Source organism: Styela clava, chromosome 3 (genome assembly GCF_964204865.1).
Source record: "Styela clava chromosome 3, kaStyClav1.hap1.2, whole genome shotgun sequence".
Classification (NCBI taxonomy): domain Eukaryota; kingdom Metazoa; phylum Chordata; class Ascidiacea; order Stolidobranchia; family Styelidae; genus Styela; species Styela clava.
The window spans coordinates 1,506,750-1,530,887 of record NC_135252.1 but is presented as its reverse complement, the minus strand read 5'-3'; the positions used below and the strand labels follow the sequence as shown (position 1 = coordinate 1,530,887).

Genomic DNA, 24,138 nt, shown 5'->3' with positions numbered 1-24,138 from the left:
AGAACTTGGTATCGTCCACAAGCATCACAGACATCTCAATGGGCCATTTCCAAGTGGGGTATTGTGCTTATATATATATATGGTCTTGATTTTGATGTCGGCTACATAAGGTATATATAATATGTTTGTATATTCCTTGCTCTAAAGTCCGTGCGTTGTCCTTTGTATTGTAGGGATGTCTATTTGCATAGACAAAACAACTAAATCAACCTTTGATTCAGCGTGTAATCAAATGACCATATAGCCAATATAGTAGAATATTTTGACGTCTTGTGTTGTATTAGGGCAGATGGGAGCGGTCCAATCCCTAGCTTGACCTCTATCACACTCTCTTTCTGCGATTGCCTCATTCTCACTCCCGATATGTTTGTATAGTCACTCAATATACACATAAACACACGTGAAAGCAATGCACAACACAAAAAGCCAATATCATAATATGCATATACAGCCAAATTAATATACATATGCGGCCAATGGTGTAATGTACATACCCAACCAATGCAATATGCTCATATGAACTACTTAGTATACTTATACAGCCACACAAGTAATGTCTACAAGTCGCAAGCCTGGATGTCATATTAATATGACAAATGAGTTAAAATGACTCTCAGAAACCCCAAAACGGCTCTTGATGGAACTTACAATGAGTGCACATGTATTAAATTAGTGTGACATTAGCATCATTTAGTGACAAGTCTCGACATGTTATTTGTGTGTAACGATGCATGCAATGTCAGCCGCTCATGGTGCATAAATACTTACAATAGGTTGCAATCTATGATGCCATGAGCCCACAACCGCTTATTGTGATAACATGAGGGATGAAAATCCTGGCAAATAAAAAACATGGAAATTTAAAAGCAAAATTTTTGTGCTAATTTAGATGCCTTTGCAAAAACTCTATGGGCATGCGTCGCACCGGTGAAAAAATGTCCCATGGTACTGACTTATTAAAAACTGACTTTTCCTTTATTGGAAAACACTGCCATTGTTCGGGTAACATTTTTCGATTCAATTTAACATGCCTTAGAATGAACCTTCCACCTTTTTTTAATTCTTTGGCATGTGCTTGGCTGAGTTTTTTTTTACCGGCACCATGACACCATTTTATGCATAATCGTGTGAAAGAATACTGAAATATCAAGCTGATCCGGCTCCAAAATTAAAATTATTAATTTGTCCTTCAGGCCTATGTAAGTAAGGTCCGTCGGAATTTTCGATGTGTTTCCGTTTATTTTGCAATATATTTCAATGAAAACACACCCAATTTTGTTCTCGCCAATGGGCAAGGTTGTATATGGCAATTGGTCAAGGATGCTATTGTAAATTGCCACTACCTTCGGTGTGTCATGATGGAATGTTATGGCATCCTACCAAGTTTTCAGTTCCACAATTTTCAAAAGAATAGGTGCAACATTTACGTTCTGGTTCGGAAATTCGACATTCAAATTATTTAGGAAACATTTTTTAACACACTGTGAACTGCAACGATTCAGATCCATAGGAAGGCATCCAGCAATGGCATACTTTTCAAGCCCACAGAGGGGAGGTTTTGGATACGCGAGTAGAGTGTATTTCTGGTTTTATGTGGATTCTAAACACGTCTTTTTAAAAAAAAAAACTTCATATCATTTTAAATAAATGCCATTTCCAGCCCTTCATTGAAATTATTGTTATACGTCAGTAAACAGGGATCCATATTTTTGCAAATCGCTATGGCGTTGGTGCTGACAAATTGCTATTTGCACGATTTCAGGATAAGGATACTTGATAAAAGACTGTCGTACACCGATGCATGATTTTTTTTTTCCGGAAATAGTTATCCAGTGATTTTTTCTGCTGTTCATTATTTTAAAAAAGATGTTATAGGATATTATCATGAATCCCAGCAATGTCGATATCATTACATCCTTCAGTCTCGATAAGTGATAATATTTTATTTTGATTAACACCGTTGCTGCATTTAGATTGTATCATTCAAAAATTAATCGATCCCGTATAATTTGATGGTCAATCAAATCTAAATAAAGACATTCCAACCAACGGTAAGAAATGGATTTTTATTTCAGTATACAGCATAAAATTCTACAACAATTGTTTTATTTATTTATTTTTTTGCATGTTTTGTTTGAATTCTTGTTTTTTGTTCCAATTAGCTTCAAGCAAGAAAAATAGTTGTAAATAAACGCCATCTCAAGTTGTAGCGCAATGCTCGTGTTAAACAATCTTTCCGCGAGTTTTTGACATTGGCAAACTACGGCCCGCGGGCCAAATCCGTCCCGTCGGGTAGTTCAATCTGGCCTGTCTGATGCTACCCCTACCAAACTAAAGCCAAATTTTTGCATGTTGAGCTTAAATAGCTCAAAGAATTTATTGAGACTGGAATTAAATATAGCTTTGGCACGAGACTCATTGTTTTCCACTTTTGCTTTTGTAACAGTGTAAATATTGTTCAAAAGTATAACTTTTTACGCCGCACTTACATGGCCCGCCAGTCTAAGTAGGCAAAATTGTTGGCCCCTGATAAAAAAAACCTGCCCACCCAGGCGCTAGATTCTCAGGCAGCGAGATTTTTCGGTTTTAATTAGGCTATTCCGTGTCGAATGCCGGTGGACGTGTCGTTTGCCAATGCCGATGATCGGTATAGTAAATAAAAAATTTACTAAATGTCGATGGAAAGGGAAGTTAGATAAAGTCTCTCTACTGGAAATTCCACTTGATACAAGGCGGTAAATATCACAGCAGAACAGCCGTGTAAAAGTATTGCGACGAAAACATTGTTGAACTTGTAGATCGCGTGATTGGGCATTCATACAAAACAAATTTCTGTTTATATTCTTATTTCCAGTATATTCTGATGCTAAAATTTGATTGCCTCAGAAGTATATAATATCACAATAGACCTTCGACGTTTGTTAGTTCATTTGATGAAGCATCGGGAACAGAACACGCTTGCTGTCGCACTTCTGAGCGGTAGTACTGGGGATTTGTTCAAACAGATTTGTTTCGAAATATTTGTTATAATATACTAACCATCCCATTCAAGATACTATCTCCGATAGCTGTTCAGCCAAAGGGTTGCAATAATTTTTTAAATATTCGTAAAGGGACCGTATATGAACACAGGGCCGATGCTAGGAACTGCGGAACCCAATTGAAAATTCGATGTCGGGCCCCCTACTCTTCATAGTGAAATTTGTAGGTTTCCATATTTCATAAAAAAAAAAACATACATATAAACCAAATAATAGACATTTATTACTTGCTATAAATCAGATTTAAGATGTTTTAATAAGTTTCAGCTTTAAAAAGCTTCTTTCCCCTGATGCAACAGTTATTGGCATAGTTAAATAATTCCTCAATGCATTGAAAACTGTTGTAAATTTATTGTTTCCCATCAGTTGTTCAAACAGGGCATAGGGCTTAATTTTAGGTCAGAAGAAAATTTTCAGAGCTTCAAGTTCTTCAGCCAACATATACCCATCAACATCTTCATTTTTTCAATAACTAATTTACCTTCAGCGTTCTGTCGTATTATGGTAATTGTTAAAAGAGCTTCAAGGTTTGGCGTGTGTTTTGCTATTTCTTCCTTAAGTATATCTTGAAAGCTATTTATAAACCCAAATAATAATTTTTAATTAGTCTAAATCTACTTTCCAATGACCAATTTCTTTTGAATCAGGATAAGGTTGATCACGTGCCTCATATATTTTTTCCTAATTTTTCCATGAAAGATTGTTTTACTTTTTATTTCACGTTTTCAGTAGTATTTTGTGTAGTTTGTAGTCTTTGATATTTTATCGCAGATCTAGGGATTCTAACGTTGATATCTTGAAAATAATCTTGGGTGGTAGCATTGTGATGAAGCGGAGTCAGTGTTGACAAAAACGTCGAATTTGTATAATTCGTAACATCACAAAAAACACGAACTAGATATAATCGGTCAGTTTGAAACACCTTTTATGACCGTGGATTGGCGTGCTATTTTGTTGTTATGTTCATATATTGTCGACGCAGGTCACATTGAACACACAATTAAATTAATAAAGAAAGATATAATTAATAGACTCGGATTACTCGTCAATTGAATACTATGCGCAACTTCAATATCATTACCCAACAACATAACAGAAAAACGTTATCCGTCAAAAAAGTGTGATATTTCACAAGTGACCTACCTGCCTAATTTCGCGACGATTTCATGGAAATTTCCGGATTTTACCGATTTCCACTCCGCCTCCCTTTTTGGTAATTCTGACGGCGCCCTTGAACGTATTTCAAGATACGTCTTATCGAACCTTCCTTTATGACATTTTGTGTTGGGTTGATAATGCAAAATTCTAGGTAATAATGGTTCAGATAAGAATTTTGGAATCCTTTGTAAAAAGCCCCAACCAGAAAACACACAACCGCCCTCGCTGAAAATAACAAATAAAAATCAAAAATAATCCAGTTACGATTGTGCGGGCTAGGAATGCAGATTGCGCGGAAAATTCAAATTCTGCAATCTTTTCTAACCCGAACCTGAACCGCAACTAGGTTGCCCCTTCTTCATTAATGCCTATGGGTTTACCGATTCGACATCGTCACTAGGCTAAGACAATGGTTATTTTTAATCCAGTGTTAAATGTATCGATGATCAAACGAAACAAGATGTATTGAAAATAGCGGTGCCAGTAGTATAAGTAATCGCGCTCCCGTTTTCTCTCTACAGTCCCTAAAGGTATGCGACTTCAAGCAAAACATACACCGAATCGGCTGAATGCTTTGCGGGCGCACGAAATATCTTGGCGGACCGCAGGTTCGTCATTTCTGTATTACAGGAGCCTGCCGTGCCGAAAGATACCGGCCAGGTAGTAGGTTTGTTTTAAAGACCATGCTTTGTACGTTGTATTGTTTATTTTTGCAAGCTTCCGGGATTTATTGCTTAGCTATGTCAAATTGCTCGACAACAGTGTTCAATTTCGAATTATAATCGTTTAAAACGCATTTTCTGTGTTGGAGATATGTATATATGTATAACGAGTTCAAAAAGTGTATTTTGTACGTTCGGTTTAGGAGTAGAGATGAGATAGGCAACGAATGTATTCCAGAAGTGAGGCATTCGCAATAATCGAAGCAATTTAACCTTGAGTAAATATGATAAATCCGCGTTGCAAGTTAAACATTGACTTTGAATAAATAATGCGCCTATATCGTAGCATGTACTCAAAAACACAGTGTAACCACAACGCTCAATTTATCGCAATAAGGTATATATGTGAAAGCAGCTATATATATATATATATATACAGATATATTTAAAACTTGGAAGAAGGAAAATTATCACAGCTTGTTGTGCTTGGACTTAGGCCCGATTGTGGAATAGATCAGAAGTTGTAGAAATCTATTCAATGAAAAAATAATTTTTATATTTTGATTCCGATACAACTTTGTTATTCGATGTCAATTTTTCCTTAGTTCAGGATAACTTCAGTTGCGAGGAAATATATACAAGTCTTGGGTGTTTACTATCGTAAACCTGATATTAAATGTTCAGTGGACAAATTTGCAGAGGTTTCTTGCAATTGGCGATATTGAGAATAATATTAAAGCGCGTGATTTTATTTTGAAGGGAATTTGCATCAGTTGCACTTTCTATAAACGCCAGATAAATAAAGTGATTTGAACTTCGGTTATTGTAAATTTGATTACATGCTGATCAAGCAAACATGCATAATATTTTGCAATTATAACTTCAGATAAAGCATAAACATAGGAATGGCTTTTAGCGATGTTATAATTGATAGTTCATTTTTTTACATGTTCGGAATTATCACTGTGATTGCTCTGGTATTCGAAACTGTGAATAAATCGTACAAGTTTTACGTCACACACTTTTTAGATTCGTCCGTGGATTTTGCAAAATTTGGAAAATGGGCGATTGTTACAGGATCAACGGATGGCATTGGGAAAGCAATAGCACATGAGCTCGCAAAGCGGAGAATCAATATATTTCTCATCAGCAGAAATTTGGAAAAATTGACAAAGGTTGCAGAGGAAATTGAACGTGCTTACAAAGTTGAGACAAAGATATTAGTGTTCGACTTCACCAATTTCGATCATTCACCAAGTTCTGGTGATCCATATAACGTAATATCAGAAGCAATAAAAGATTTAGATGTAGGAATTATGGTTAATAACGTCGGAATGCCAATAGGTAGTGTAGATGTATTTCATAAATCTGAAAAACCCGGCGAAGCTCTTTCAAAAACGATTTCTAATTTGATCCACTGCAACGCATCATCCAGAGTTAAAATGATGGAACTTGTTCTTCCCAGTATGATCACCAGAAAAATTGGTTTGATTATTAACATCTCTTCTTTGTCGGCTGGCTTTGCATTCCCCGTACTCAACACATACGCTGCAACAAAGCGTTTTGATGATACTTTATCAGTTTCTCTTGCGCAAGAATACAAAAAGCACGGCGTCATAATTCAAAGTGTTCAACCAGGATTTGTGCAAACCAATATGACGAGACCTTTAGGATCCTCCACCAATTTAATTTATCCGACGGTTACAACTTACGTCCATCATATGATGAAAACTATTGGAAAGTCTGATTGCACGAACGGATATTGGGCGCACACCATTTCGCTATGGTTAACCACGATACTACCAGAGGATATAACGGGGCGGGCTCTGTTCAAATACTTCATGAAGGTTGGGAAACGACTGAAATCTCGAAACACAAAGTAGAAATGAATTTGTGAATAAAATTACGTGCTATGTATAATAAATTTAATTTTATGTTTTTTCATTGTCAACAATTTTCTGATGTTGTCATGGTTCCCGTCTAATTGAATATCCACAAATGCTACATTTTCAAACTGAATTGTGACTAATGAATCACGCCAGTGTTTGAAATCAAAGCACAAAATCGGGCGGATGCTTTCCGCAATGATTTCTATTAGACAATTCTTATGTATAACCATTTTCACCTGATTTACTCCTAAATTGGCTATCCTCAAATCGTTCATTGAAGAAAAACAACATGTTACGACTAAAATATTTGAATTGAATTCTTTAGTATCAATTATATATCATTTCCGTAAAACACACTCATTGTGATTTTTGCAGCTTATTGGAATAAATACGCAATTATTCATTTTCTCCAGTTATCTGTGCAAAATTAGACTCCGAAACCTAACGGGTAGGAACTAATTGATTAATTAATTAGATTAGTTAATCTATTAGAATAAAACTCCTGTTTACGCAAGTTCAACACATCAAATTAGAATATCTTATGCCGGAATCTTGCCATTTTATTAACCTGAATTATTTGCTCGACAAAGAAAAATAACAAACATAATACATGGTGACGTTCGCCAATCAATCAAAAATTCAATTCGGCCTTCAAAGTCTACAATGACAACCCGTCGCATATAGTCCATTTCAATGCTGTCTTTAGCAATGCTCCACGTCTTTGTGGTTCATAGACTCGGCGTAGCGTAGTGACGTAATTGGAATATAATATACTTTGACATACTCGTGATCAGTATGTTCCCCAGCTTTTTATTTTAGGGGGGGGGGGTGTTTCGAAATTTAGGGGGTGGTAAATAATTTACTATTAGAGATAATACTAGGTTATTTGTATTCTTAAAAAAATGGTATGTATTTAAGAAACGATGTACATGAGGGGCCCCCAAGTTGATTGACGGCGAGCCAAAATCCACAGCAGAATAAAATTGTAGGGCCAGAAAAGGGGAGCGAGGAGAAGTGCGGGACGACACGGCTGGGGTTGAGAAATAGGCACCAAAATAGGCTCTAAGCTTGATTTTAGATACACCTAGCATCGCGGTTTGTTATGTAATAAAATCAATAATTACAATATTTAGCTGATAGAATTCCCGGGAAATAGATAACAAGCACGGCTTTCAACCGTAAATATATATATACTACTACGTTTCAACAAGTAATTTGCAACTGATAGTGACTAATGAAGTTACTTGCTCATCTGGCATTGTATGAATGGCTACTTATGGCTTGTTTTGTTACACATTTCACATTTTTTTGAACATGTATGTTTGACTTTTGTATGAATTAAATTTTGAAATACGCGCGTCAACTGATCATAATGGCGCATAATGTTGTATTCCTTCAGAACTGAAATTTTAGGGGGGGGGGGGGGTGTTCACCCCCTATAGGGGGGGTGTAGGGAAATCACTGCTCGTGATCAATCATATTTTCATCGCTATAACCAATGTAGATTGAAATGGATCTATGTAACGTCTTTGTCATGCTTCAAAAGTTGACCGAGTTATTTGAAAGTTTATTACTATTTGAAGCGATCAAGCTAATTTTGGAACATGACATAACATGAGAATCGTATACGCTTGAATGAACAGTCTGAGAAATTACTCTAGCTAGAACGCTTTTGACTAAGAATCTTGAATATAAAACACTGGCTGCTCAGGGGTGCGTGCTTAGGGTGGTTGCGTTTGCCGCCAATGTAGCCAAGATGCATATTTGAGATGATATCATATGTGACATGCAAACTGCAATATCATTGTTTGAGCAGGCTTCTCTTGGAATTTTCGCCTTCAACAGAATTGTTGTCGGAATTTTCCACTGAAGTACAAAAAATGTAAGGTTGATATGTAGTTTATTATGAGTAGAGTTAGACGAGCAATGTTAATATGTGTAATAGATTATGTGCAATATATAATCGGGAAACTAGCAATCCATTATATGTCAGCATGGGAGTCAGTCATCAAGGTTACTATTGTACCTATAGAATTTTTTTTTAGATATTTGAACCCACGCTAACCCTAACCCATGTATTTTAGCACCCTCATAGATTGAACTCGCGGATATACGGTTGCAAATGTATGGTTTCAAATGTACGGTCACCATCTTGAAATTATTATCGGCAGGACAGAAAGCCAGCTAAAAGTCAAAAAGTAGACCAATAACGCAATACGTCATTTAAATGCTGATGTTGAAAAAAATTAGTGCAATAAACTATGAAAAAATCAAACTAAGAAACAGCAGTAAGACAGATTCACTGAATGCAATACTAGTTATCATTAAATTTAACCCAATTCCAAATAAACAATGTTGCACGTCATATGAGGAACCTGTTTCGGTTTCAAAAAAAATGTACAGCAGAAAATATAAAAATCCCTCTGAAGCAACAACATCAACTTCGTATGATCTTCGAAATCCTCTATGATGTAATATAATGTACTATTTGAAACCTCTTGTTTTGTTTATTTTTATTAAATTTAGTAACTTCATATTTAGATATATTTTTGGATGTTTTGTTTTCCAATCTAGATATTTTTTAGGTCAATCTAGTTTTTTCAGCGCTGCTAGGGCATCTCGTTGTCTAAATCCGGCCCTGGCGTAGGTTATTCAGTTGTCATGGTATAATAATTCAACTGATCAATAATTTGTTTGTCAGCAAAAAGGACGAAAGTGGGCCTAAATGAATGAATATACCAAATAAGTGTACCATGAACGTAGTTTGTGTGACAGAAGTCGAGAAGTCTTCGAGCTGCAACGCTGATTCAGGATGCTAACATGAAAACAACTGCGAGTAACAACTATGAATGAATCAGTTGAAATTGTGTTAAAATTGCTTATCATATTAGGAAAAATTCTGGTGTCAGAGCAATAATGGAGGATTACATAATTTTCGAATAATAAATGATTAAAATAGGTGAACAGCATGATTTCATTTTTTTATTTTATTCATTTTTGGAAATTTCATTCTACGAATAGAATTTTGTTTCAGACATCAACATCTTATTCATATTGGATGCATTGGCGTCATATCGAATATATATATATATATATAATTTATACAAGGGTTAGAAATATATCGGGTACAATATATATTTTTGAACCCAAACCAGGATCTTGGAATAATTTTCAATTAGAATACAATCCACATAGATGGAGTGATGACGGACTTCACCGACATGGCTAATGAAGGTTTCTTATTGTACGGAATTGGAATACTAACCGCAATATATGTGACAATTAGGATAGCACTTGGACTATACAATTTATACACAACATATTTCATCGATTCATTCTTAGACTTAACTGCATTTGGGAAATGGGCAGTGGTTACTGGTTCTACTGATGGAATTGGTAAAGCGTTTGCTGTCGAACTCGCAAAGCTAGGCCTCGATATAATACTTATAAGCAGAAATCCCGAAAAACTGAACCAGGTATCCAAAGAAATCAAAGAACATTACAAAATCGAAACAATGACGATTGCTTACGACTTTACCAACTTTGATAGCACAACCGACGAGCCGTCGCCCTATGGAGTGATATCAAGTGTAGTCAGAGATCTCGATGTGGGAATTCTGGTTAACAATGTTGGGATGCCGAGTCCTAAGACGGCAGCATTCTTGGACGCATTCAACGATGGCGAATCGTTAGCATTATCTATGACTAATCTAATTCATTGTAACGCATCGTCAAGAGTGAAGATGATGGAAATAATTCTACCAGGAATGGTGAACCGAGGGCGAGGATTAATTATCAATGTATCTTCACTGGCATCGTCGTTCACCTGCCCCATGCTATGCGCATATGGTGCATCCAAAAGATTCGACGATACTCTCTCGCGCGTCTTGGAGAGGGAATATCGTAAGCACGGTATAGTAATTCAGAGCATTCAGCCGGGAATAGTGCGAACAAATATGACCAGGCATGTGGTGAAAAAGTCAAGCATGGCAATACCCACTCCCGAACGATACGCAAACTGTATGATAAAAACGATTGGAAAATCGACGATGACAACAGGATATTGGGCGCATGAACTGATTCGGTTGTTTTATGCGAGTTTACCAGACTTGCTGCTTCCCTGGATTATAAAGTGGCGCTTGCGACGTCTAAATCAAGCAAATTAGCTATTTCGGATATCAAAATGAAGTCAAAATACGAGAGAAAAACATTAACATATGAGAAAAGAAGTAACATACAATTGCTTGATCGCAATACCAGCTAAATACCATTTTTAAATGCATTTTCTATTTGCTATTTTTTGAAGACATGCTGTTGAATTCTACTGCGAGCATTGGTTAATCATATGTTGAACCTCTTGTCCGGTTGCTCCACATGCAGAGACATGGAAGGTGAGGAAAGTTGAAACAAACCATCAGATACTTGGAACTGACTGTGATGGTGAGAAGCTCAGTGCTACTCTCTCACATGATTTTTATTTCACATAAGATTTGAACCTGTCTTAACCCATGCAAGGTATTAAACATATATTAAGATAATCCATGGAATATTCATGTTAGAGTATTGAATATCGAATTCCGCATGTGTTTATATCCATTTATGAAAAAAAAATCTAAAATTTTCTACGAAATACAATATAGAATAGATAAGAATTTAGTTCCCAGCAACCTTAGTTTTAGATTTTCGAAGCTGTTTAGGAGCCGAAACAGTCACGGTTGTGAAAAAAATTTCAAGTCTATTACCTAAAAAAGGAGGTTCAGTTATCTCTTTAACAATAATTACATATTCTCCAGGATTAGCACCTTTCTCAGATGAAACTTTTTGTTTCGAAGTGACAATTTTACCCTCCGAACTTGATGAAGATACTGCACTTGCTGTTCTGCTTCCCTTTGACCTCTTAGATTTAGCATCATCAGGCACTTTGTTGTTGGGAGGAACGTAAGGCAAAAAAAGATTGTCAAATCCAAGAGTTCCGTTATATACTGTTCTAGTTGGTGTAGTCAGATTATGCCATGATCTAGATTCAACAGAAACAGTTGAATCTGTTATTGAAGGTTGCTTTATAAGTAAACTCTCATCTTTTATTTCAGAGTCTGATTTGTCTTCATGTGATTTTGATTCACTAACTTCTGAAACATTTGGTAAACTTTCGCTGCTCTGTCTTATTACCTTTGATGTCATATCGTCTTTCCCACTGTATGGTTCCAATTCAACAATGGGATACGATAAAATATCATATCCGAAAGGAGTTGATATAGGTTTTTCTTCTATATCTTCTATTAGTTCTAGAAGAGACTGGTTGCTTTTGCTTTGAGGAACATATTTAAATCCAGCAGAAATTTCAAACTTTCTGCCACATTCTTCAATCAATATATTACCACTTCGATCAAGTAATTGCAATTTCAAATTAAAAGCTTGTCCTTGCAGACAATGATTTCCTGTTGTACTGTCAGCAGGAGCAATTTCTTTCGCAATTAATGCAGGCTCTCCATTGAGCCACAGACCACTGTATGAAATACCACTACAATGGGATATTTTACCCTCACCACTGAATACATCTGCATGCCATTGGCCTTCATAGAATCCGCCATCAGCAAATCGCATGAGACCGTGTCCTTGTCTATTACCTTTAACAAAGTCACCTTCATAAACATCACCATTTTTAAATGTTAAAATACCATGTCCACTTTGTCTGTTGTTATACCAAAATCCTTCATACTCATTACCATGTTCATCCCGATATACACCATTTCCATGTCGGCAATTGCTAGAAAATTCACCTTTATATTGGCTTCCATTTGCATAATTCAATACTCCATGGCCATGCATCTCACCAAAATGAAACTCACCGGAATATGAATTACCACTTTGTTGCCATTTACGGAATCCGTGTCCCTCTATTTCACCCTCCTTGAACTCTCCTTCATAATAGCTCCCGTCAGCCATGATAAGTTTTCCATGACCATGTTTTTTCCCTTTGAACCAGTCACCTTCGTAACGAAAGAATTTGTTTGCATAATAATAAATTCCAATTCCATCTCGAAGTTGATTCTTTGTTTCGCCCGCATAGAAATTGGTTCGTATAACAGCACTCATTACTTTAGATATAATAGGGTAGTCAAACAATATTCTGCAATTAAAAACATATTATTTAATAATTCATTGTTTTGCGCTACAAAAACAATAACATTACTAAACTAATTTCCTCCAGTATATCTCGCCAAATTCTAATTTAAGCCAACATAGTTCTAATGTAGTTTTTTTTCAGTTGGATGAGGTATCTACAATGTAGTAATGATTAAACACAATTCACTGGAATGAAGTTATGAATATATACAGACTATTTTAAAATGAAACTTCTTGACCAATAGACAGATAGAAGGATAGACTTGCATATTTATCCCAGTGGAGAGGAAAGCTGTAAAGACTGCTTATTTACATTGCGGAACCGTGGCCACCCGCTCTGTCCATGTTGGGTAGGCTACCGTATTAGTTCAGTAGTTATAACAGTTACCGATAGCCAGTTCAGCAGTTATTCGTTTCAGATTCATGGACTTGATGGTGGAAGAAGCCGTAACCCAAAAGCTGTTACATGAACCACCCTACGGTGGCAAAGAGTCTAGCAATCCACTTTGACATAATTATTCCAACAGGATTCGAACCTGCGAACCCCCGCAGAGTATTCAGAGGTGAAGTGGCAAGAGTACCTTATTCTAAAGCTTAGCACGATGCGCCACACCGCCGAAGCTGTTATTTAATTCACTAATCAGCTACTGGTACCCGTAATGGGGATGGTCTAACTTATATTTTATTAACACTAAAGTAAACTAGTCTGACTTACCGTACATCTACAACCTGACAATAAACTTCTCAATGTGGGGTACCGGTACTGGACGAATAACCGTGACGCGCCATATAATTAGATTTCGATATGAACTTCATTTACTCTCTCCACGATAAATAAGAAAATGCTGTCATAGTCTACTCAAGTTTCATGTATCTGGGATTAATAGTCAATGAAAAGTAGGCCTACATCCACAATTTACTTAATCGCGACTGAACGTGAATGGAGCAGGAGAGTATCAAATTTCCTTGACAACCGAAATGCCGATTGTGGTGTATGGAGTCTTGACTAATAGTATTATAAAGTAAATGTAACCCTCTCCGGCCTCTCTATCGTTTAGCAGTGGGGAAGAAATGATATTTAGTGAAAGCAATACTTTTAGGTCATATATAATAAATTTTTAAAATTTTTTGACACTCCGACTCCTTGGGGGAACTTACTGGATGTTGCACTATTGCAAATTCTGCCAAGAAAAGACTATTTCTAAGATATCACATGTATGTTGCTCAATCGACTTTCCTCTCCCACGGGATAAATATGTAAATTCTATCCTAATTTGCAATACTTTGTAACATGACCAGTATGTATACCACGATGGTTAAAAATATTAATGGGATTGTCAAACTTATTTCATGGCTCAATTCAAAACTTCAATTATGATAAAAGGCGCATTCAAATGTAAACAAATGATAATGTAGATCAGGGTCACCAAACTACGGCCCGCGGGCCGGATCCGGCCCGCGACGTCATTTTATCCGGCCCGCGGCGTCATTTTATCCGGTCCGCAATAACACGCAAAAATGGCTAAATTTTTTTCCAAGGAAGATTTTCATGAGCATCGTCGTCCTTGTTTATTTCGTAACATTGGCCAATCGGCAAGATGCAGAAAAGTGACGTAATAACACTTTTGTCACCCTGACAGATTATCAGTCGTGGTTGTAAACAAAACTTCGTTTTTGCGACATTGAATGCTACCAGTACGTAACGTTTTCTGCGATACACTTGTACACTCGTGGCGCTTGCTTTCGACGAAACTGTTTGTTTTTCGTGCTAAAATAAACGTCGAATGTGCATTTTGTGCTAACAGTACTGTAATCCCTCGCGTACTGCTCCAATTTTAAAAGCCACACTAACTTTTGTACTGCTTTGATGCGGATATTCATGTAGGTATGTTACAAAAAAGTTGAAGTTCATCCGATTTAAATAAAAACTAACGGAGATATCGGAATTTTAGTACCGCCCGACAGCCAATTTTTTCCATAATGATTGTATTACTTTTTTGATAAGAACTGTACTAAATATGGAAAAATAACACATATCAATCACTAATCTTTCGATGTGCGTCACATCTATGGTATATTGAGATAATTTCAGGATTTTATTCTGGCAACGGTCATTGACACCGCCGAAAGATCGTCGCAAATAAACGCTGGAGTTGTGCATGATAGTTTGACAGTGGTTCATTGTGGGTAATAATTAACGATGTTCTGATTGTACGAACTTCATAAAAATTGGTACGTATCAAGTTAGACAAGAAATACACACGTCCATATAAATTTTATTGGTGTCCATAGACAATATCAATAATTTGCCCTACGTATAACTGGAGCGTAATTTTTAAAAGCGTCGAATGTTGGGAAATTTATGCGCTAATGAAAAAATTCAAATACCAGATAATAGTTGTTTATTTTATCTAAATTATGTCAAAATTTCATAGAATTCCAAGCTACAGCAGGCAGTCGTTTTTATGAGCGGTATTTCAACACGGCGTAACGGTACTTAGCAGACGTGATGCGTACATTTTTTGCCGCGGATTTTGTAACATTTCTAATTCATGACAGCAACGTTTTGATAACAGCTAAACTCAGGATAGTTGTCTAGATATAGAAATCTTGTTAATTTTTTTCCCAGGATGTTCTCGATCTATATTCTGCGATATTCCCAACATTTGTGAATTTATTGTATTGCATTGACAAAAATATTCATCCGGCCCGTTTCAACACAATTTGAGTCATACCCGGCCCGCGGTCAAAAAAGTTTGGTGACCCCTGATGTAGATCATGTTTTTGCCTTCTAGGTAGTTTCTTAAGTCAAAATATTCAAAAAATGCATATGAGTTGTTCCTTGACACTTTCGTTTACCTTTAAAATTATTTTAAACTGAATTTCTATAAGTATTGAAATGCCAGAATATAGAAAATCTAGCTTTTACATCAAAATATTCTTGCATTTACTTGCTGTTATGTATTTTATCGAAGAACGAATTCTTAGCGTGAGAGTTCTTTTGATCACGCTACGCTGCAAAAAAATAGAAAAATAGAAATAGTTTTAAGATTTCGAGATTTTTCTCTTTTTACTTCAGACTTTTTACTTTAGACTCTTTTTTACTTCGTTTGGATTTATCGACCGGCCATGCCCCCACTCTAGAAGACGCTATAAAAACACGGCCAGCGGTAGTTTTCTGCAACATTTGTGTTCAGGGGTCACTTCCATTTTTGTGTATACATTTATTGTTTTGCTCAGCAATTAGTATAGATTGGTTTATGAGTGAATTGCAATACATTTATGGTGTTGTCAAAAATTCGGAGCAGAGAAAAACTGTGCTCCCCCGAACTTTGAATTAGCTATTCTTTTTATCTGGGTGGACTGCGCCGCACTCTGACTTTCAAAACACGACTAAGTTTTAACTCTAGATTTGTTTTTAGATGGCTATCGTCTGTCCATATATATTCCCACAGTCAAAATGCTGGAATGATCTGATTTTTTAGGCTCAAAATCTTACCTACATAAATATCGTTTTGGAAATTACGTGTTTTATCAAGATCAGCGTCATCATATTCATAATTGTAAGTCTTAATTGCCTTTTTATCTGAAAGTGTTGCATTAGAAATACGCGCGAATTCAATACAATTTCTGCAAAAATTCTACCCTTTGGCATTTTTGCAATTGCTCTGCTAGATCACTGAAAATACAAAATAGGAAATCTGACCAATATCTTCTCTATCATTCTAAACACGTATTTATGGCTAATATACCTCGATTTCATTTGGTTATAAATCTAAACTAAACCGACGAATCTTAGCTAATTTAACAACCGAAATTCCCTTCTGAGGGAAGATGTTGCACCTATGCAACACTAATTTTAAACCACCCCCTCATGAAAACACATAAACCGTTCGAGGTTGCAATCAGTTTGTAAAGCTTCTGTATACACTATTCTTTTGTCCCGTGTACAGATATGACGAATTCGGTGTATATTAATTGATATCGTTGCTTAAAATATGACCATGGTTCACCAGCCTGACACGAGCACCGGAGACCGCATCTTGCAAAAGACGCTTGCAGCGTCATCAGGCGGCAATGCAAAATAGTAGTTGCAACTAAGTACCGCAGTAGTATGTTTAATAGAAAAAAGCATTCTGCGGCAGAAAATGTAATTCATGGCTAATTTACAATATGTTGTTGCATACGTGTTACGCATTCCCGGAGAGGGGGAAAAGCGCCTTGTACTTTCATACTACACACACAACTTCACGATAGTCGGCATACCATTTTCACATGATTTGCAATCCACCGTTACCTGTTTCTTGGTTGACTGGGCCACCTGTTGCCCGCTATCTACATAACGTTCGGTATGCGATTTAAATATGATTGGAAAACTACCGCTGCTGATAAAACTCAATGGCTAATTAAATTCCCATATTCCCATATTAATATTCCCATATTTATCTCGCATCAGAGATTTAAAAAATGTTAATCGAATGGAAAACCAACCTTTTTTATCATTTTCAGTTCAGGTCTCTGTGGGTACCCCATTAGCACGGGTCGGCAACCTTTAGCTTTGAAAGAGCCATTTGGTATACTAATATTGCCATTTGGTATATCGTTAAACTCAGACCTACTCGGAGCCGCAACATCTAGGCTACTCTAATGTCAGTGGCTATTAAAACTTGTAAAACCACCTATGCTTCAACATTCTAGTTATTACTAAGAAGAATCCAACTAAATTACGATTGATGCAATAATTCAATTTACGACGAAATATAAAGATCTTGAAAAATGAAAAGAAAATTTTTGTTTTGACAGATTTGCATCGCCTTGATGCGACCTAGTTTTACCACGCTCGACTCACACCTGTTGTAATTGGTGAGTATAACCGACTTTATGCCCCTGACTTTCATTGAATCCCCATTGCTTAAAAAAACTGCTGTTAGAGCTCCGAAAACAAATAGCCACATTCGGCTCCGGAGTCGCAGGTTGCCGATCGCTCCCCCAAAGCGTACTAATTAATCGTAGCGGATAAATGTGAGGTTTCTTAATTTCTTTTATTTAATTACTCGACGCGGCCGATCCATTGGTCGCGCTGTATCACTTGAAAATTTTACGGTAATATTATAGATCTCGCCTTCTACTTTAATCCTCCTACTTTAGTGCAAGATTCCTGGATCTAATTTTCTCTCTGGATCCAATTTTTTGACCTCCTCAGTAACAAATCTTTACTCTACAATTTAAAATAAATTCATTTACAGTTGCAAAATATGTTCAACCATATTTACGGTTTAACCCAGCAATGATAAATTTCTCCTAGCAAATGTTTTAACCACATTTATTTATCATTATTTATTCATTCAATTGGCTCTTTCTCGCATTTTCCAATCTCTCGTTTTCTGTCACAGAATGTGTTTTTATTCACTCATTATTATGCATACGCTAATGGGTAAATCAAATTTAACTGAGTGATGTTGCTTCAGTTACTGCAAGCCCATGCGAAGATCAGAGCCCACGAAGATTCAACTTTTAAATTGCCCACCAACGATTAAATTTGTGAGCAATATTTCATTTTTATCGGATCGCTTTAGAATGCTTTATCAAATGGTACTACATAGAGAGCATTTTAAAATCCAGTTAATAGGAAATTACAGAATGACGAAGAAGATAATACACTGGTACAAGTCAAAAAATAAAAACTGATATACACGTAAATCAGATAAAATGATAAAATCAGAAAACACTCAAGGATCGTTTGTAGAAATCCCCCTACTAATGCGAAAATGTGTGAGTTGACGAAAACAACACCCCCGCCAAGCTTTGAAGCACTGCGGACCGCGTTAGCGATGGCGAAGGCTTTCTACAAAAGATCCACACTTGAAATAAAAATATTACTCAAATGAGTGCAATTTAATATTTCCATCTTTATGAAATACTGTCTACCAATACATCAAAAGGATTAGCGCATTTCGATACAGTGCATAGACGTGCATAGTCACCATGCCTTTCAGTGATGTGACGTAATTACATCGAATATATATTTATAGTTAAATAGGTTTTCAGATTTTTTCCAAACATACATTATGTCTTCATCGGAGGAGTTGTAGTTACATGATGGGCATTGCGCGTGTAAGATAAATCGCTCTTTGCGCGATTGGTAATCATAGAGGTTGTGTCATCGGGTGACGGTGTGTTCGATGAGCTTGGGGCACGAGACAGATCGGGACAGATTTCCCTCGTGTATGGAACGGCGTTCTGCGCAGGAAGAGAAATTCCGTGGCCAAAAGCAAGTCTATAGGTTTCCTGAACATCACTAGAGAACATTCCAATACGTGGATAAAATGCAGACGGACTAAGTTGCGGCGTACAGTATGCGTGCGACTTTTGGTGACCCAATGTTTGTGCCGCCAGCATCGAAAAGTAAGGAGACTGCGCATTGTCCACAAGAGAGGCTCTTCTCTGATAAAGCTTGTTGGGCACGTCAAATTCAGTTCGCAGTGAGTTAAATGGAGATCTTTCTACCATTTTCAATTCTTCATCCATGCAAATGTTTTCACGTGTATCCGATTTGTTCGATCTACTAGTAGGAGAAACTCCTTGCCCATCGGGAAATTTGGAAACCGCATCTTTACGAGATAAATACCCATTTGCTAGCAATGCCTGTGGTCGAATCGGGTAAGCTGTGTCCTCAGTAGGAGATAATGAAGATGTTCTTGACAATGTACTATGTTCTGGCGACGTTGAAGAGACAACCGGGGGAACCATGCTACCAGTCAATGCAGGATGAAAGGAGAGTGGTCCTGGGAATCTGTGATCTGCTGAAACAACAAGGATCTGTGAATTATTTGTGGAATTTATTCCATATTACCGATGTATCTCAAACTTAAAATGGCTGATTTATAAAGGAAAGCTAGCTTATAATGTACTTAAATAGTATGAATATATTATATTAGTTTCAAGTCTATACTATTTTTGTTTCCAGAAGATTTATTTCTTACCATAATAATGTGGCAATGTAAACAGAGGATTCGGAGCATTAACAGACATCTGTGACATTAACATTGCGTATACAGGGTTCAAAGCAAGTGGCCACGAGTGCGTCATTCTTTGCCGCTTGTCCTTCATTCGACGATTTTGGAACCAAACCTTAGAATAAATTCAAAAAATGTTACATAAAATAATAATAAAACGCAAAAAATGTGATGTTGGGGGACAAAATCCTGATTCTGTTCTCGCATAATATTCGTGGTGAATGGAATCGTGAATCTGAAAAATCTCAAACGAAATCGTATTTCTCTTTATTACTGTTGTAAGGTAATTAAAAAACTGAAAAATCGATTCTTTCATGGTACCTTTATCGTTGTTTCGGGTAGACCTAACTCTTGAGCCAGTTCGCATCTGCGAGGTCTGGAGACGTAATTTTCTCGCAGGAATTCTTTTTCCAAGCTAGCGACTTGTTCTCTGGTGAATGCTGTTCTATAGCGCCTAACTGCGGAGGGGTCAGACATGTCATATTTTCCTCCACTATCGCTGCTTTCGGTGCGTCCAACATTACAATGTGTTCTGTGGTCTGGACTCTGTAATAAATATTGTAACCCGATTAACACAATTAATAATACCATACCTCCATGTTATGTTATCGTAGTTTCGAACGTTTCCTTGTGAATTTATGTTACATTATTTGGCTCTCCAGAAGTAAGTGTACCAATATGGAGGTAACTCATTTTGTTCGCCTACTTTACATCAAGTTGTGTAAAGGAGCGGAAGCCTATGGACAGAGTCTGCGCAGGGAGTATATTCACTTGGCTAACATAAACAGTCCCCGAACTCGTAATAGAACTAAAATAAGGAAAATCGGAATAAAATTATGTCAATTATTATTTTATGTCAATTATCTACTTACCGAAATATTAGAAGACGACAACATTTGTTTAACGTCGTCATGCTTTTGTAAAGCTGTATTCGATCGGTCGGTTACAATTTTATCATTTGTTGATGTAAGATCATTCTTTCCGTGATATCGGCTATAAGAATCAAACAAGCCGGAAGGCATCAATTTTTCGTTCACTTTTTCATAATCATCGACTTCCCTTTTAACTCTCTTGTAAGGAATTATGGATTCTGCATCTTTTTCGCGGTATTCGTGCCTTTCATCTTCATCGTGGACTTTTCGTGTCAGTAAAGAGGAGCCAGACATTTTGCAATTTTGTAATGGAGAATTGCGATTTACCAGGGAATCAATCGAATGTGGAATAGCAGGATTTTTCATGGACTGTAACTGAAGATGCTTGGATGGGTGTGCACGGGGGCTTTGCATTCTGAGATCAAGTGATGATGACTTGTAATACTCTTCGGTCCGTTTTGATGATTTTTGTTGATTCAGTCTGCTTTAAGAATTAGTTACATTTTTACGCGACGGTAATTCAATACGACCAAAGTAAACCACATCTAGATAACTTCAATTTTCAGAATCGGAGATTTGTGAGTATGTTATTCGATAATTCCCAATTTTTACGTGTTTTATTTGTTCCACTTGACAAAATAGATAACAAAACCACTGTATGCCAGTCTTCGAGGTATGTCATTTTCAGTATAAGGTAAATATTGTTGATGTTTTCCTGCTTTAGGCATGATTGTCCTATATTATAATATCCATTATTACTTAGGTTAGAGAGAAAGACGCGGTAAAGTAGCAACGAGTATTATTTGTTCTCACTCTTAAATAACAGCATATATGATATCTTTCTTGTTTTTTTAAATGAACTTGATAGTATCAATTTACATATATACAGCGCATACCTTAAAATTTTTTCTTTCATGAACTTCTTTTCTTCTTCTCGTTCGGAAGATGTTTCACCAAAAGTTTTATATTCGTATTTGATATTATGCTCAACACCGTCTCTCATATCGTGTATTTTTTAGCTCTGAATTATTTTCAGTTAATTACAACAAATTACTTCTGAAACAAAAACAATTATTTAAAATATAAAAATGAATACTACTCAAAAAAATTCTCCACAAAAGTTATAGTGATATTTTTACAAATGCAGAAAGTATCATTTATGTAAATTCTGTTTTTCCCCTCGAATATTCTTGAAAGCAGCAAAGTTTTATTACAACACTTTTCAGTTAGAACTCTGAACACTTTAGCTTCTGCCATTTGCTAAATGGGTACATAATCATTCAACTAGTATGCTGAGAAAAAATTCATATCTGACTTGGTTGAACACAACCTTCGTCGGACCTGTTCGGCTGACTAATAATGGCGGGGTAATTCCAGGACTTATATATCGCAAATCAAAAACCATTAGCCCCGTGTCGTCAAAATCCGATGAAAATGAAAAACGGCAATAAAACCAGATGCTTGCGATGTATTTTCGGAATCACTGTGGAAACGGAGATCGAAATTGAAATATATGTATATATATATATATTTCTCATTGAAAAATTAAATTAAAAGGCAAAATAAAATCACATGCATCATGCGACAGCTCGTAATTGCGTCTTGGCGCCAAACGCGAAATAAAATATGTCATTAATGCTGTTTTGTCAAACATCTATTTGCGAGATTCTATTTGCTCATCTGTCATATAGTCTTTTGTTCGGCATTTTATATGTCTAATCTCTTCATGAAATTATTTCTGGGTGCTGGGCTATAAAATGATAACTACAAACAGTAGCAGTTATATGAGTCCTATTTCATTTATGAAATTATCAGCCCATTTACGTAATATGAAATCATAAAATATCTCCGTTGGCAAAATATTCATATTAGCTTACTAGTCTTATCTAGGCCTAGTATGACGCGACAAAAACCGTGTATAGACAGGGAGTTGTCCGCTACAATCAAAGTAAAGAATAAATTTTAATGAACACAGATGAATAGAGGGAAATAACCAAAAGCGTTGGTCGTCCGTTATCGACTTCTTTATGGTAAATCAAATTCTGGCTCCACATCAATTACGCTAGAGACGCGCTTCTTACACCAAAAATTGGTCTTAAAATACAATTATCAGTGACCGTACAATGACCTCGCTTTTCCTATTTTGTTTTCCGCGGAAATAATAAACTGTTTACATTGACCTTCATAGCAGCAAAAGACTATTTTAGGAACAAACTTTTAAGTTCACTTTTTGAGATGTAATATCTGAAATTATAGCTTGGATAACTTATAGTTTATTATTTTTTTAGTCGTTGTACAAAATATATTATCATCAAGTCAAATGGATAAAATACTCCTACACTGCTGACAGAAGCAATCATTGGAAATTTTCATGTTCATTTTTCTACATAATATCAGACGGCAGTCGTCAAATTGAATTTGAATTTTCAATGGAATCCTCCATTACCAAGTGAAGGCCATGCATGGGCTTAATATAAAAGTTCCAGTGGGTTTGAAATTGCTTCTCCAACCAAATTCCCAAAATTATAGCGCGTTTTATGGGCTATTACAGTGCAATTCATGATTGCATTGTCGGAGACGAATGAATACGTTCGATGCCTAATGAAATTTATGTAGTGGCGCCCTAATGTCCCCCTCATAAAGTTGTCAGTGGCTTCCATATTACGCTCGACAAACATGGAACAATAGCCCGACGGGGCTGACCCAAGCCCATCCCAAAATTTTAATATTACAACCAAAACGTTACTCTTTATATCTTATATTACAGAAACGTGACTGAAAGCTTGTTCAATGTTTTCCAAGCATGGTGCATGGTTTATTCTAGTCTGTTGATATCAGTTTATTGTAGATTCTAAGTTGAATCAGCTACACCGGTCGCACTTTTGAACCCTGGTGGCATTATCGTAAACATAACATCAGTAATATAACAATCCAATTCCAATCAGTTGTAAAATGTCCTTCAAATTTTTTCGCTGTGTGGGGGCTGAGAATTAGAATTCATCCATTTTGGTCTCATTTTATCAAAGAAAAAAAGGAATGGTAATCTGGCGCCCTTGTGGATGAAATAACAAATATTCAAAACCTTTAATAGGTAACATTAAAACAGTTATTTTTAATCAATTACGTTTCACTGAAGACGTAAAAAACTTTTTTCGATTCGTACGTTTTGAGAAATGAACATTTAAAGTTACCTATTTTTTGTGATATCAAAATGCCGAATTACAATCTTCCTAATATTAACATAAACGATGTAATCATATATCTTCGCAGTTTATTATTAAACATTTCATCATATTTTTCATGGGATTTAGTTGAATTGGAAAAAGCAGTTTTTTTTTTATAATTAGATCATCGCGTTTAAAATATACATTCAC

The 24,138-nt window shown here is 36.2% G+C and overlaps 3 protein-coding genes and 1 pseudogene across 5 annotated transcripts; 2 read left to right on the top strand and 2 right to left on the bottom strand.

Annotated features, from left to right (window-relative positions):
- The first annotated feature begins 5,748 nt into the window (after positions 1 to 5,748).
- Positions 5,749 to 7,139, top strand: LOC120342921 (very-long-chain 3-oxoacyl-CoA reductase-A-like). Its single transcript, XM_039411969.2, has one exon. The coding sequence runs from the start codon at positions 5,767 to 5,769 to the stop codon at positions 6,742 to 6,744; it is 978 nt and encodes a 325-aa protein (XP_039267903.2). The 5' UTR covers positions 5,749 to 5,766; the 3' UTR covers positions 6,745 to 7,139.
- Positions 7,140 to 8,707: 1,568 nt separating this feature from the next.
- Positions 8,708 to 11,120, top strand: LOC120343209 (very-long-chain 3-oxoacyl-CoA reductase pseudogene; annotated as a pseudogene).
- Positions 11,121 to 11,246: 126 nt separating this feature from the next.
- LOC120343208 (MORN repeat-containing protein 1-like) lies at positions 11,247 to 13,784 on the bottom strand. Its single transcript, XM_039412343.2, has 2 exons — positions 13,592 to 13,784; positions 11,247 to 12,880 (listed from the first exon to the last, which is right to left on the bottom strand). Exon 2 carries the CDS (start codon positions 12,844 to 12,846, stop codon positions 11,404 to 11,406), a length of 1,443 nt encoding a protein of 480 aa, XP_039268277.2. The 5' UTR covers positions 12,847 to 12,880; positions 13,592 to 13,784; the 3' UTR covers positions 11,247 to 11,403.
- A 4,290-nt stretch (positions 13,785 to 18,074) lies between these two features.
- LOC120342286 (uncharacterized) lies at positions 18,075 to 21,814 on the bottom strand. Of its 3 annotated transcripts, none has more exons than XM_039411055.2 (5): positions 21,661 to 21,814; positions 20,765 to 21,248; positions 20,214 to 20,438; positions 19,860 to 20,007; positions 18,075 to 19,679 (listed from the first exon to the last, which is right to left on the bottom strand). In XM_039411055.2, exons 1-5 carry the CDS (start codon positions 21,765 to 21,767, stop codon positions 18,943 to 18,945), a joined length of 1,701 nt encoding a protein of 566 aa, XP_039266989.2. In that variant the 5' UTR covers positions 21,768 to 21,814; the 3' UTR covers positions 18,075 to 18,942. The 3 variants fall into 3 exon arrangements, with proteins under 3 accessions (XP_039266989.2, XP_039266990.2, XP_039266991.2); XM_039411056.2 differs by having other exon boundaries at positions 18,075 to 19,676; XM_039411057.2 differs by having other exon boundaries at positions 20,765 to 21,245.
- Between the last annotated feature and the right edge of the window lie 2,324 nt (positions 21,815 to 24,138).

Excerpts from the sequence above, each read along its gene's own strand:
- LOC120343208 (XM_039412343.2), bottom strand. The coding sequence starts at position 12,846 with ATGAGTGCTGTTATACGAACCAATTTCTATGCGGGCGAAACAAAGAAT.
- LOC120342921 (XM_039411969.2), top strand. The coding sequence starts at position 5,767 with ATGGCTTTTAGCGATGTTATAATTGATAGTTCATTTTTTTACATGTTC.
- LOC120342286 (XM_039411055.2), bottom strand. The coding sequence starts at position 21,767 with ATGAGAGACGGTGTTGAGCATAATATCAAATACGAATATAAAACTTTT. Across the intron at positions 21,249-21,660 it reads ATGAAAGAAAAAATTTTAAG|CAGACTGAATCAACAAAAAT; the intron begins GTATGCGCTGTA and ends TAATTCTTAAAG. Across the intron at positions 20,008-20,213 it reads TACCCGAAACAACGATAAAG|GTTTGGTTCCAAAATCGTCG; the intron begins GTACCATGAAAG and ends ATTTATTCTAAG.